This window comes from Pristiophorus japonicus, unplaced genomic scaffold, assembly GCF_044704955.1.
Source record: "Pristiophorus japonicus isolate sPriJap1 unplaced genomic scaffold, sPriJap1.hap1 HAP1_SCAFFOLD_371, whole genome shotgun sequence".
Taxonomy (NCBI): Eukaryota; Metazoa; Chordata; class Chondrichthyes; family Pristiophoridae; genus Pristiophorus; species Pristiophorus japonicus.
Genome location: NW_027253555.1, coordinates 652,124 through 667,443, shown reverse-complemented (window position 1 = coordinate 667,443; position 15,320 = coordinate 652,124). Strand labels below are relative to the sequence as shown.

The 15,320-nt window shown below is 46.9% G+C and overlaps 1 protein-coding gene across 4 annotated transcripts in view; it reads right to left on the bottom strand.

Moving 5' to 3' along the window:
• Positions 1–7,382: 7,382 nt before the first annotated feature.
• The window catches only part of LOC139250432 (zinc finger protein 256-like), a 55,116-nt gene continuing 47,178 nt past the window's right edge, over positions 7,383–15,320 (bottom strand). For all 4 annotated transcript variants that reach the window (XM_070872830.1, XM_070872827.1, XM_070872829.1 and 1 more), the window contains exon 3: positions 7,383–9,075. In XM_070872830.1, the coding sequence (XP_070728931.1) occupies positions 7,706–8,743 (1,038 nt within the window). In that variant the 5' untranslated portion in view covers positions 8,744–9,075 and the 3' untranslated portion in view covers positions 7,383–7,705. The remainder of the gene's footprint in view (positions 9,076–15,320) is intronic.

The window sequence follows — 15,320 nt, the reverse complement described above, 5'->3', positions numbered from 1 at the left end:
CGAGTTAGGGTGGGGGGGGGTTGGAGAGTAGGGGTGGAAGAGGAGTTAGGGTGGGGGGGGGTTGGAGAGTAGGGGTGGAAGAGGAGTTAGGGTGGGGTGGGAGGAGGGTTGGAGAGGAGTTGTAATGGAGGAAATGCAGCAGCCAGTTTGTGCACAGCCAGATCCCACAAACAGCAATGTAATAATGACAAGATAATCCGTTCTCAGTGATGTTAGTTGGGGGATACACGTTGTGCAGGACACCGTGGAGAACTCCGCCTGTTCTTCCTCAGAATCGTGGCCATGGGATCTTTTATGTCCAACTTAGGGACGAGACGGGACATCGGTTCAATGTCTGATCTGAAAGACGGCACCTCTGACCATGCAGCACTCCCTCTGTACTGGCACCTGGAGTCTCGGCCTAGATTATGAGCTCGGGTCTCTGGATTGGGAATTGAACCCCGACCCCCTGACTCAGGGCCGAGAGTGTTACCACTGAGCCAAGGCTGACATGGTCTGTCCCTTGTTCCCATTACACTAGACCGTGCCTGTGTTATTACACTAACCCCACCCATTCATACTGCAGTGGGCCTTCACTCTGTTGTTAGACATTCGGCAAAGCATTTGCTACAACAAAACAACCAGCACTTACATTAATATAGCGTCTTTAACTCAGTGAAACTTCACGGTGCTTAACAAGATCAATATCAAAAAAAGAAACATTTTTGACAGAGCCACAGAGAAAGATATCAGGACAGATTTCCAAAAGGTTGATCGAAGAGGTAGTTTTTTTTTCATCTTGAAAGAGGAGGTGGAGGTTTCGGGGAATTCCAAAACTTGGAGCCTCGGCAGTTGAAGGCACAGCCACCAATGGTGGAGGGATTAAAATCGGGGATGGTCAAGAGGACAGATTTGGAGGAGCGCAGGGAACTCGGAGGGTTGTGGGGCTGGAGGAGATTACAGAGATAGGGAGGGGTGAGGCCATGGAGAGTTTTGAAACCAAGGATGAGCATTTTTAAATTGAGGCGTTGCTTAACTGTGAGCCAATGTAGGTCAGTGAGCACAGGGGTGATGGGGTGAATAAGGTTATAACAATAGGCCCTGACTTGCACACACTATTAGATGAGACCCAATCTTTGTTTTGTTGCACTAGATACTGGCTGTGTGACCATCACACTAGATCCAGCATTGTGTTCAGTATAACACTCGAGTCTGCCTCTGTTATTATTGGATCAAATACTGTCTTTGTTACTCTCACAGTGGGCCATGCATTTGCTGTTATTACTCTGGACCCTGTCTCTACTCTTATTGTATGGGCCCCTGTCTCTGGAATTGTTACACTAGACCTGGCCTCTGCTATGATTGGAAAATAACCTGTCCCAGTTAATGCAGTTCTAGTGCACACCTCTATTATTATAACTATAGATCTTGTCTCTGTTGCATTCAATGGAGTATGTTTCTGATATTGTTAAAGTAGACCCGGCTTCTGTTAGTGTGACACTATCACCTCTTTCAGTTATTATTGCAAAAAAACTTCAAATTATTAAAGACTTGTTTCTAGTCTAAAACTAGGCCTTGTCTTGGTTATTAATACACTAGACCCTGACTCTCTTTATATTACACTAGACCCTGTCTCTCTTTATATTACACTCGGCCCTGTCTCTGTTTATATTACACTAGGCCCTGTCTCTGTTTATATTACACTAGACCCTGTCTCTGTTTATATTACACTAGACCCTGTCTCTGTTTATATTACACTAGACCCTGTCTCTGTTTATATTACACTAGACCCTGTCTCTCTGTTTATATTACACTAGACCCTGTCTCTGTTTATATTACACTCGACCCTGTCTCTGTTTATATTACACTAGACCCTGTCTCTGTTTATATTACACTAGACCCTGAGCCTGTTAATATTACACTAGACCCTGTCTCTGTTAATATTACACTAGACCCTGTCTCTGTTTATATTACACTCGACCCTGTCTCTGTTTATATTACACTAGACCCTGTCTCTGTTTATATTACACTAGACCCTGAGCCTGTTAATATTACACTAGACCCTGTCTCTGTTAATATTACACTAGACCCTGTCTCTGTTTATATTACACGAGACCCTGTCTCTGTTTATATTACACTCGACCCTGTCTCTGTTTATATTACACTAGACCCTGTCTCTGTTTATATTACACTAGACCCTGTCTCTGTTTATATTACACTAGACTCTGTCTCTCTATTTATATTACACGAGACCCTGTCTCTGTTTATATTACACTAAGCCCTGTCTCTGTTTATATTACACGAGACCCTGTCTCTGTTTATATTACACTAGACCCTGTCTCTGTTTATATTACACTAGACCCTGAGCCTGTTTATATTACACTAGACCCTGTCTCTGTTTATATTACACTCGACCCTGTCTCTGTTTATATTACACTAGACCCTGTCTCAGTTTATTGAACCTCGACCATGTTTTAGTTATTGCGGCAATAAACAACATCCACAAATATTGGAAGTGGTTGGGGAGGAAACAGTGAAAGTAACAGTCAGAAAATAGAAGACTGGAGACAGAAATAGAGCAAATTTCGCTGGATAGTTGCAAGTGTTTCATTCCTTTCCAAACGAAGGACATAACCAGTGAGAGAATGAGAGATTTATTAACCTCACGGCAGCTTCACTTTTACCATCACTGGCACCAATTATCACACACTGGAGGTAGATCTCAGGAGCTTCTGTGTGATGGTGAGGTGATCACTGGACAATAAAGCTCCGAGACTGGTGGGGAGCTGCTCATTATCCTCAGTGTGATTTAATCCCCTTTCCCACTGAATACTGCGGACAGACATGGTCACCTTGGTAACAGAATGGTCAGTGTGACATCACTTTCTAAACAAGAGCACACAAGACAATGGGTTATCAATAAATGGTAAAGGTATTAAACAGTCTCCAATTGCAGTTTATATAAAAGGAAATACAATGCTGGAAAATAATTTATCTGTGGTATTGACTAGCAAACATTAAGAATGATGTGTTTTGTTTACACACACACAAACATATATATATATATATAGCAAAGACTGTGTGCGCGCGTTTCAGTTGTTCTGCTACACCCGATATAAAATTATTTTTGGGGACTTTAGGACCCTGTGGCAGCCTATCCGGCGGTGCTTGCTGAGTCAGGATATAAAGAGACCGCGCGCTGTTCCTCCTCCCACTGCCTGGGGGAATGGGGCAGATATTTAAAGGGGCAGCGACTCCCCTTTCTCTGCCTGTTTGTAGTTAAAGGGACAGTCCGGTTTATCTTGGGGTGTTGGAGGACTTCACTAACAGAGCTCCCATTAACAGTCGCTCCCTTCTGTACTGTGCAGTGATTGTAACGCTGTCTATTTCAGTGACTTGAGCCTTTCTAAAATGTCTCACTGTTTTTGATGTTCCAGTGACGAAGGTTTCGGTTAAAGGTGGAGTAAAATTTGATTCAAAATATTCTGTTCTTGCCCTCCCTCAACCCCCCAAATTTTAGAACACTTTGCAATACTGACTGGGAAGTTCCCAAGTTCGATCCGTGATCTGGGCTGTTAGTTGATCTCAGCCAAGGCAGCAGTTCAGGAATTATAATTGTCCTCAGTACCACTGGGCTAAATATGAGTAAAAATCAGCCAGTGTCCCTGCTCTTCATACCGATCCAGTGACCTCAACTGGGAAGTGTGTGGATGTCATTTGAGGACAGGATTTGAGGCTGTGATGCCAACCACAGTGGAAATCCTGCTGGCACTCATTGAGTTGACTGACGGTGAGGCACTAGAGGTTAAGTAATGTCTGTGGAATTGCACATAGCCAGATGCAGCACTTTCTGGAGATAAAACATCTCAGATGCTGAAAGGAATGTTGATTTTAGACAGTGAGGATGGAGGGTGAATAAGGAGGGACAGGAGGGGACAGAATGTTCTGTAGAATCTAGAATTGTCTGTTCTGAATTTCTATCCTGTATTTAAAGTAACAATGTTTGTAACCACCATTTCTTTGCAGAGTATTAGAAGGGGAGGATCTGCAGCTGGGAAACTCAATCCAAACATTGCGTCAAGATTTGACAGATTCCCGGATTGATCAGGATCACCTTCTCATCAGCCTTTGTAAAAACACCAATCACAGCGGGGAGAAACAGGACACATGTTGTGTGTGTGGATACACCTTCAACCAATCGTTCAGTCTGTGAGACTCGTGCACCCACCTGACTCAACACTGTAAATGTGGAGACAGTGGGAATGGATGCTGTTGTACATGGAAAGTGATTCAGTCGCTCATCTCACCAACTGACATTCGAGGAGTTAGATAACAGACTTTCTCCTGTGAATATAAAGCTGGTTTATTGGGCTGTGATGTGTTTACTTATTCATCTTGTTGACTCTAAACCATCGGCAATTATTTGATGTGATCAGTTTTTATGTACATATTTTTTTTAAATACATTTGCTGAGTGGATTCAAATTTAAATTGAAACCAGGTTTGCAGGCGTGATGCTCCATTCACACATCGAAGGTGAGAGAGATGCTGTGAGGCACACGCTAAGTCCAGTGTCTGAAGGTGATTAACAGACTGGGTTTTGTGTTTAGTTATCCTGGGCGTGTTACTGATACCTTCCCTGGATACCAAGGCTAGGAGAGGCATTCTGGAAGGTATGGGGAACTGGGACTTGTCCCAGAGAGTAACCGAAGATATGAGAACTGAAATAACCTCGAGTTAAAAAGGAGAAAAGGCCCAAAATGGTGCAGTTGGTAACAGAACATAAATCAGTCTCCTCTTATAGTGGAGACATCAAATATCGACACACTCAGTTATTTGAAATATCAAACCATTAAACTCCAGCCCAGTTATAGGGGTTATTAAGATCAGCAGAAACAACCCCCAACTGACAGAACGAATAAGATTCAGTCAGGATGCAATTAACAGTAATTACAGTAGAATCCAACTCCTGCAGTCACTTGTGAACTCGTTGATATCTCAGCAGGTGGGATGACCGAGTGAATCCCTTCCCACATACAGAGCAGGTGAATGGTCTCTCCCCGGTGTGACTGTGACGATGCATTTTCAGCTTACAAGGTTGGGTTCAGTTCTACACCCACTGTGCGCAGATTGAGAATAAAATCAATGAGCTGCTCATTTTCTCTGCTGCATACTGGGCCTTATGTGTTGGCCCAATAGGGTGAGCCCGGACTGGCCCAATAGGGTGAGCCCATGCTGGACCAATAGGGTGAGCTTGGGCTGGCCCAATAGGATGAGTCCATGCTGGCCCAATAGGGTGAGCCCAGGTTGGCCCAATAGGATGAGCCCGGGCTGGCCCAATAGGGTGAGCCCATGCTGGCCCAATAGGGTGAGCTTGGGCTGGACCAATAGGGTGATGTAATGACCAGAACTGTGTGAGTACTCCAGCTGTGTCCTAACTAGTGTTTTACACAGTTCTAGCCATAACCTCCAGAGGGAGGTGGGAGTCTGGAACTTACTGCCTGAAAGAACAGTAGAGGCAGAAACCCTCATCGCATTTACAAAAGTACTTGGATATACACTGGAAGTGCGTTAACCTACAGGGCTACGGACCAAGAGCTGGAAAGTGGGATTCGGCTGGATAGCTCTTTTTCGGCCGCACAGACATGATGGGCCGAATGGCCTCGTTCTGTGTTGTAAACTGCTGATTCCATGTCACCAATCCTCTCCTGTCTGATATAAACCAACCCCACAGTCACCGACACCAATCCTCTCCTGTCTGATATAATGTTGTGAAAGATAGTGGAAGGCCGAAAGATTGGGAAATTTTTAGAAACCAGCAAAGGACGACAAAAAAATGATAATGACAGAGAAGATAGCATATGAGAGCAAACTAGCAAGAAATATAAAAACAGACAGTAAGAGCTTCTACAGGTATATAAAATGGAAACAAGCGGCTAAAGTAAACTTTGGTCCCTTAGCGGATGAGACTGGAGAATTAATAATGGGAAACACGGAAATGGCAGAGGTTTTGAACAAATATTTTGTATTGTTCTTCACGATAGAGGACACTAAAAACATCCCATAATGAAGGAGCTATTGCGGTGGTGACGGTGGGGTGAGGGGGGACTTAAAACAGTCACTATCACTAGAGATAAAGTACTCAGCAAACAAATGGGACTAAAGGTGGACAAGTCCCCTGGACCTGATAGCATGCATCCTAGGGTCTTAAAAGAAGTGGATGCAGAGATACTGGATGCACTAGTGGATGCACTGGTTGTAATCTACCAAAATTCCCTAAATTCTGGAGAGGTCCCAGCGGACTGGAAAACTGCAAATGTAACACCCCTATTCAAGTAAGGAGGGAGACAGAGAGCAGGAAACCATAGACCAGTTAGCCTACCATCTCAGTGGGAAAATACTGGAGTCCAGCATTAAGGAAGTAGTAGCAGGACATTTAGAAAATCATACTGCAGTCAGGCAGTCAGCATGGTTTTATGAAAGGGAAATCATGTTTTGACAAATTTGCTGGAGTTGTTTGAAGATGTAACGAGCAGAGTGGATAAAGGAGAACCAGTTGATGTTGTATATTTGCATTTCCAGAAAGCATTCGAGAAGGTGCCACACAAAAGGTTACTGCACAAGGTAAGAGCTCAAGGGGTTGGGGGCAATATATCAGAATGGATAGAGGATTGGCTAACTAACAGAAAACAGAGTCAGCATAAATGGGTCATTTTGCGGTTGGCAAACTGTAACTAGTGGGGTGCCGCAGGGATCAGTGCTGGGGCTTCAACTATTTACAATTTATATTAATGACTTGGATGAAGGGACTGAGTGTAACATAGTCAAATTTTCTGATGATACAAAGATAGGTGGGAAAGCAAGTTGTGAGGAGGACGCAAAGAATCAACAAAGGGATATAGATAGGCTCAATGAGCGGGCAAAAATCTGGCAGATGGACGATAATGTGGTAAAATGTCAAGTTAGCTCCTTTGGTAGGAAAAATAAAAAAGCAAATTATTATTTAAATGGAGATGATTACAAAATGCTGTAGTGCAGAGGGATCTAGGGGTTCTTGTACATGAAACGCAAAAGATTAGCATGCAGGTAAAGCAAGTAATCAGAAGGCAAATGGAATGCTGGCCTTTATTGCAAGGGGGATAGAGTATGAAAGTAGGGAAGTCCTGCTACACCTGTACAGGGTATTAGTAAGACCACACCTGGAGTACTGCGCACAGTTTTGCTCTGGACTTGTCTCTATTCCCGTGCCAAGGGGATTGCTACACCAGACGGGAGGGGCAACATTTGGGGACACGGATTCCCCACTAATTCCCATTCCCTTTCTTTCTGGTGGATAATGGAGGGGCCACTGTGTGTAATGTGCAAGTCAGTAAGAATTGTCAGCAAGCTCTTTCTAATTGGAGATTTTATTCAGTGGAAACTTTCACACACTATTGTAGATTTTGTACCAAAGATCTGTTTAGGATTAAAGTAAAAGTTCATAATTTTATTGCAAACTGAATTTCTGTTGAGAGTCGCTGAATTAAGGGAAAAGATAACACACAGCGTTTCTTAAATGGACACTGCAGCCCCGAGAACACAATCAGTAATATATCCAGAATATTAAAGTCCAGCCCAGTTATAGGGTTATTATCAGCAGCAGAAACAAATCCCAACTGTCAGAATGAACATGATTCAGTCGGGATGTGATTAACAGCAGCAATAACAACAGATTCCAACCCCTGCAGTCACTTGTGAACTCGCTGGTGTGTCAGCAGGTTAGATGATGTAGTGAATCCCTTCCCACACTCAGAGCAGGTGAACGGCCTCTCCCCAGTGTGAACTCGCTGGTGTCTCAGCAGGTGGGATGGATGAGTGAATCCCTTCCCACACTCAGAGCAGGTGAATGGCCTCTCCCCAGTATGAACTTGCTGGTGTCTCAGCAGGTGGGATGAATGAGTGAATCCCTTCCCACACTCAGAGCAGGTGAACGGCCTCTCCCCAGTGTGAACTCGCTGGTGTTTCACCAGGTCGGATGAACAAGTGAATCCCTTCTCACACTCAGAGCAGGTGAACGGCCTCTCCCCAGTGTGAACTCGCTGGTGTGTCAGCAGGTGGGATGATGTAGTGAATCCCTTCCCACACTCAGAGCAGGTGAACGGCCTCTCCTCAGTGTGAACTCGCTGGTGTGTCAGCAAGTCGGATGACTGACTGAATCCCTTCCCACACTCAGAGCAGGTGAATGGCCTCTCCCCAGTGTGAACTCGCTGGTGTTTCAGCAGGTTGGATGATGTAGTGAATCCCTTCCCACACTCAGAGCAGGTGAATGGCCTCTCCCCAGTGTGAACTCGCTGGTGTGTCAGCAGGTCGGATGACTGACTGAATCCCTTCCCACACTCAGAGCAGGTGAACGGCCTCTCCCCAGTGTGAACTCGCTGGTGTGTCAGCAGGGTGTATGATGTAGTGAATCCCTTCCCACATTCAGAGCAGGTGAATGGTGTCTCCCCAGTGTGAACTCGCTGGTGAGCTACAAGGTTGGATGACCGAGTGAATCCCTTCCCACACTCAGAGCAGGTGAACGGCCTCTCCCCAGTGTGAACTCGCTGGTGAGCTACAAGGTTGGATGACCGAGTGAATCCCTTCCCACACTCAGAGCAGGTGAACGGCCTCTCCCCAGTGTGATTGCGTCGATGAATTTCCAGCTCAGATTGTGATCTGAATACCTTCCCACAGTCACCACATTTCCACGGTTTCTCCATGGTGCGGGTGTCCTTGTGACTCTCCATGGTTGGATGATCAGTTGAAGCCTCGTCCACGCACACAACACGTTTACAGTTTCTCCGCGCGGTGAATGGTGCGATGTTTTTTCAGGCTGTGTAACTGGTTAAAGCTCTTTCCACAGGCAGTGGAACACTCACTCGGGTGTGTGTGTGTCTCTGTGCCTTTCCAGTCACACTGACATTTGAAATCTTTTCCCACAGGCAGAACAGGCAAACATTTCTCCTTCCACTTTCAAAGGCCGATGATATTCAGGTCCTGAAGAATCGATTGACTCCGTCAGATCTTGACGTGATGTTTGGTTTGTGCTTCCTGTCTGAAAATCTCCCCTTCCAATATTCTGTAAAAGGAGATAATAAAACTCATCGCTGTCAGTACAAGACAGAAATTCAGAATAGACAATCTAGGGACCAAGTTTCGACAGGAGTTGCTCCTATTTTTTTGGAACAACTAGTTTTTTTTTTTTTTGAGTATCCTAGAAATCGCAATTCTCCCCATTTAGTTTGCTCCAGTTTCAGTCGGTTAGTTCAGTTTTTTTTAGTTCAGTTTTTTTTAACCAAAAGAGGGCGTTACCAGCCACTTACGCCTGTTTTGGCCATTTAAGTAAGTTTAGACAGCGAAAAGTTACTCCAAACTAACTTAGGCCTGAGTCAATGTCCACTTTGATATGCTCAGAAAAACCTTGCGGACACTTTAGCAATCAGGCGCAGGTAGCCAGAGTTAAGGGGAGGGGGAAGTGAAGTTAGAGGATTTTCCAAAGCGTTAAACACTTCACTTTTAAGAATAAAGAACCAGCATCAATAATAAATGATCAATAAATAAAAAAATCAATAAATAAATAAATACAAAATTAGAAGTTCCTACCTCACCTACTGCAGCACCTATGCGTTGGGGAGCACCGGGAGCCCTCCAGCAGCACACGGCCCACACTCAGCCCTGCCTGCCTGTCTGATTACATTTTCAAGGGGAAGAGTTCGGGTGTGCCCAGCCGCCGAGGAGGTGGTCCGGTGGGGCCCGCTGCCGAGGAGGTGGTCGGGCGGCCCCACCGCGGAGGAGGTGTTCAGGCGGGCCGGCGAGGAGGCCTTGAGGTAAGAGCAGTGGTGGCGAGGTGAGGCCCGAGGTTCGGCAGCGGCGAGGCGAGGGGTGGTGAGGCGAGGCCAGAGTTTATGCAGCAGCGAGGCGAGGGGCGGTGAGGCGAGGCCCGGGTTTAGGCAGCAGCGAGGCGAGGGACGGTGAGGCAGGCCACTCGGCCAGGGATAGGGTCTCCCGGAGCCACGATGCACTGGGAGGGCCAGGAACTACTGCGCATGTGCACAGACTCCACTGCGCACGCGCGCAGCTGCCGGCACTTTTTTGGCGAAGGGCTGTAGCTCCGCCCCCCACTGCTTCTGCTGCGCTGCACCCAGTCCAAAGCAGGCCTGATCATCGTGGAGAATCACGAGGTGAGTATTAGGTGCGCTTTTCCTTCTAGAAAGTCGACGGACCTCTCGGAGGTGCGCCATTCTACGTGTCGGTCGAAACTTGGCCCCCGAGTTTCCATGGAACATACTTTCCTCTCTTGTTCTTCCAAAGCTGTAAATCCCTGTCCCACACATTGTCCCTTCTGCTGTGCTGAAATCCAAAACCATCGCACATTTCTAGACTGTTTCTCCTCCACTCCCAGTTTTCACCACCAATACTGGCTGGGTTCAGAAACACACTCACTGGTTCCCCTCCCTCTCCTCCCCTGAAGGTGCTGACTCTGGCTGGGTTCAGTTCTACATTCACTGGTTCCCCTCCCTCTCCTCCCCTGAAGGTGCTGACTCTGGCTGGGTTCAGTTCTACATTCACTGGTTCCCCTCCCTCTCCTCCCCTGAAGGTGCTGACTCTGGCTGGGTTCAGTTCGACACTCACTGGTTCCCCTCCCTCTCCTCCCCTGAAGGTGCTGACTCTGGCTGGGTTCAGTTCTGCACTCACCAGTTTTTCTCCGAGCCTGACATCGGTAGTGGCGAAGATGTTGGAATCAATTATTAAAGATGTAATAGCAGCGCATTTGGAAAGCAGTGACAGGATCGGTCCAAGTCAGCATGGATTTATCAAAGGGAAATCATGCTTGACAAAGCGAGAGTTTTTTGAGAATGTAACTGGTAAAGTGGACAAGGGAGAACCAGTGGATGTGGTGTATTTGGACTTTCAAGAGGTTTTTGACAAGGTCCCACAAAAGAAATTGGTGTACAAAATTAAAGCACGTGGTATTGGGGGTAATGTACTGACGTGGAGAGAACTGGTTGGCAGACAGGAAGCAGAGAGTCGGGATGAACGGGTCCTTTTCAGAATGGCAGGCAGTGAATAGTGGAGTGCTGCAGGGCTCAGTGCTGGGACCCCAGCTATTTACAATATACATTAATGATTTAGATGAAGGAATTGAATGTAATATCTCCAAGTCTGCAGATGACACTAAGCTGGGTGGCAGTGCGAGCTGCGAGGAGGATGCTAAGAAGCTGCTGGGTGACTTGGACAGGTTAGGTGAGTGGGCAAATGCATGGCAGATGCAGTATAATGTGGATAAGTGTGAGGTTATCCACTTTGGTGGCAAAAACAGGAAGGCAGATTATCTGAATGGTGACAGATTCGTAAAAGGGGAGGTGCAACGAGACCTGGGTGTCATGGTACATCAGTCATTGAGGTAGGCATGCAGGTACAGCAGGCAGTAAAGAAAGCAAATGGCATGCTGGCCTTCATAGCGAGGGGATTTGAGTATAGGAGCAGGGAGGTCTTGCTGCAGTTATACAGGGCCTTGCTGAGACCACACCTTGAGTATTGTGTGCAGTTTTGGTCTCCTAATCTGAGGAAGAACATGCTTGCTATTGAGGGAGTGCAGCGAAGGTTCACCAGACTGATTCCCAGAATGGCAGGACTGACATATGAGGAAAGACTGAATCGGCTAGGCTTATACTCACTGGAATTTAGAAGAATGAGAGGGGATCTCATAGAAACGTTTAAGATTCTGACGGGATTGGACAGGTTAGATGCAGGATAAATGTTCCCGATGTTGGGGAAGTCCAGAACCAGGGGTCACAGTTTAAGGATAAGGGGTAAGCCATTGAGGACCAAGATGAGGAGAAACGTTTTCACCCAGAGAGTTGTGAACCTGTGGAATTCTCTGCCACAGAAAGTTGTCGAGTCCAGTTCGTTGGACATATTCAAAAGGGAGTTCGATGTGGCCCTTACGGTTAAAGGGATCAGGGTGTATGGAGAGAAAGCAGGAATGGGGTACTGAAGTTGCATGATCAGCCATGGTCATATTGAATGGTGGTGCAGGCTCGAAGGGCCAAATGGCCTGCTCCTGCACCTATTTTCTATGTTTCTATGAGTTCTCAGGTGACTGAAGAGTCCAATGTGGGAATTACAGTCTCTGTCACAGGTGAGGTCGAAGGTGGTTGAAGGAACGGGTGGGTGGGGAGCCTGGGTTGCCGTGCGCTCCTTCCGCTGTCGGTGCTTGGCTTCAGCTTGCTCCCGGCGAAGAGACTCGAGCTGTTCAGCGCCTTCACGGATGCTTTCCTTCACTTCGGGTGGTCTTAGGCCAGGAATTCCCAGGTGTCGGTGGGGATGTTGCACTTTTTCAAGGCGGCTTTGAGGGTGTCACTGCCTGTTTAAAGGTGCAGCGTCCCTGTGCATGTTTAAAGGTGCAGCGTCCCTGTGCCTGTTTAAAGGTGCAGCGTCCCTGTGCATGTTTAAAGGTGCAGCGTCCCTGTGCCTGTTTAAAGGTGCAGTGTCCCTGTGCCTGTTTAAAGGTGCAGTGTCTCTGTGCCTGTTTAAAGGTGCAGTGTCTCTGTGCCTGTTTAAAGGTGCAGTGTCTCTGTGCCTGTTTAAAGGTGCAGTGTCTCTGTGCCTGTTTAAAGGTGCAGTGTCTCTGTGCCTGTTTAAATTTGCAGTGTCTCTGTGCCTGTTTAAAGGTGCAGTGTCTCTGTGCCTGTTTAAAGGTGCAGTGTCTCTGTGCCTGTTTAAAGGTGCAGTGTCTCTGTGCCTGTTTAAAGGTGCAGTGACCCTGTGCCTGTTTAAATTTGCAGTGTCTCTGTGCCTGTTTAAAGGTGCAGTGTCTCTGTGCCTGTTTAAAGGTGCAGTGTCTCTGTGCCTGTTTAAAGGTGCAGTGACCCTGTGCCTGTTTAAATTTGCAGTGACCCTGTGCATGTTTAAATTTGCAGTGACCCTGTGCCTGTTTAAATTTGCAGTGTCTCTGTGCCTGTTTAAAGGTACAGTGACCCTGTGCCTGTTTAAAGGTGCAGTGTCTCTGTCCCTGTTTAAAGGTGCAGTGTCTCTGTGCCTGTTTAAAGGTGCAGTGACCCTGTGCATGTTTAAAGGGGCAGTGTCCCTGTGCCTGTTTAAAGGTGCAGTGTCCCTGTGCCTGTTTAAATTTGCAGTGTCTCTGTGCCTGTTTAAAGGGAGAGGGAGTGAAATTTTGCTACTTTACATCTCGCGTTACTGCCCCCCGCTCACGAAATGGGGTGCAAGAGAGTTTGCGACTGGGCGCGGTGAGAACAGTGCTTTCCGCTAAAGCTGGCGGGAGTTTTGCAGTGACTCTGCTGCACTCCGTGATGCTGAAGTAATAACCTTGCACAGCGCCCTGGACCAAAAATTGTCCCTCGCCCCCTGGTCCTGTGCCTGGCACTGACAACCACAGCTTCAGCAGTCGGGGTTCAGTCGGATGTCGGCTGGTGGAGCGCTACTTACAGGCACCGTAGTAATACCCACCCTCCTGTATGGCTCAGAGACGTGGACCATGTACAGTAGACACCTCAAGTTGCTGGAGAAATACCACCCACGATGTCTCGCAAGATCCTACAAATCCCCTGGGAGGACAGACTCACCAACATTAGCGTCCTCGTCCAGGCCAACATCCCCAGCATTGAAGCACTGACCACACTCGATCAGCTCCGCTGGGCAGGCCACATTGTCCGCATGCCCGACACGGGACTCCCAAAGCAAGCACTCTACTCGGAACTTACCCACGGCAAACGAGCCAAAGGTGGACAGGAGAAACGTTACAAGGACACCCTCAAAGCCTCCCTGATAAAGTGCGACATCCCCACTGACACCTGGGAGTCCCTGGCCAAAGACCACCCTAAGTGGAGGAAGAGCATGCGGGAAGGCGCTGAGCTCCTCAGTCTCGTCGCCGAGAGCATGCAGACATCAAGTGCAGGCAGCGGAAAGAGTGTGCAGCAAACCAGACTCCCCACCCTCCCTTTCCTTCAACCACTGTCTGTCCCACCTGTGACAGAGACTGTGGTTCTCGTATTGGACTGTTCAGCCAACTAAAAACTCCTGCTCAGAGTGGAAGCAAGTCTTCCTCGATTCCGAGGGACTGCCTATGATGACTTAAGGCGCCAGCATCTGGTTTACTTTGTTGGCCAATAATGCTTCCTTCTTAGTTTCACATTGTCTCTGTGCCCATTTAAAGGGACAGTTTCTTTGGATTCTCTGATTACTTCAAACAGGTATGCCCCACTTTGTGATTTGGAGAACAACAGGCAGTGATGTTAGCAGCAGTGACACGGAACCTCAATGCTCATATCACCATCTTGGAAAAGATAAGAGGAAGGCTGCAAAGTCCAAAAGGACGTTGTTTGAACAGCCAAGGAAAAGCAAGAGGCAAACGGAAATCCTCATAGGGGACTCCATCATCAGGCTCACAGACAGCACCCTGTGTAGAGGCAAGGCTGTGTCAAGAGCAGACTTCTGTTTTCCAGGAGCCAAGGTAACTGATCTCCGGGATCGTGTGGATGAACTAATGAAAGGTGAGTGTCAGGATTCTGCAGTAGGTTTACATATTGGAACTAACGATATCATGGATAGAAGTCCATTTGTTTTGCAGGATTCCTACAAAAGCCTCATAGATGTCCTTCAGCAAAGGGGTGCAAGGTTAGTAGTCTCCGGGCTATTACCAGTCATGTCCAGATCGAGGGAGAGGAACAGCCAAATCCGTGGGATTCAACATTGGCTTTAGGACCTCTGCAAGAAGAAGCTTCACTTCATTGATAATCGGGAGGTGTTCGCTGGACAAGGTAAGTTGTTTCGGAGGGATAGCCTCCATCTTAACTCTTGGGAGCTAAAAGGCTGGCAGAGGGTGCTGAATTATCCCCGAGTTCAGCAAGGGGATAGTGTAGATAAGTTCAAAGTTAGCCTTACTGCACGTGATAATTACATAGCAGCAAAGCATGAAGATAAACCAGTTAGGAAGCAAACAAGAATTAATAGATGTGAGACCTTTTAAATTGCTTTCATGTAAATGCAAAGGAGTGTTAGAAGCAAATTGTTAGAATTGCAATCGTGTGCTGTGTTGAAGAATTTAGACATTGTGTATTTCTCAGACATGACTAGATGACAATAATGGCACAGACATTCACCTAAAGGGCTACAAGGGTTTCAGAAAGGTTAGTGTAGGCCAAAGGGGAGGTGGGGTTGCTATTTTTATCAGTGAGAATCTAACAGCGCGAGAGAGACTTGATATTGCCTCATTAGGCACAGCTGAAGCTATCTGGGTTCAAGTGGACCAAGCTCACGGGCAGGGATTAATTATCGCTAATTGCCTGTATTTTTAATTGCTCA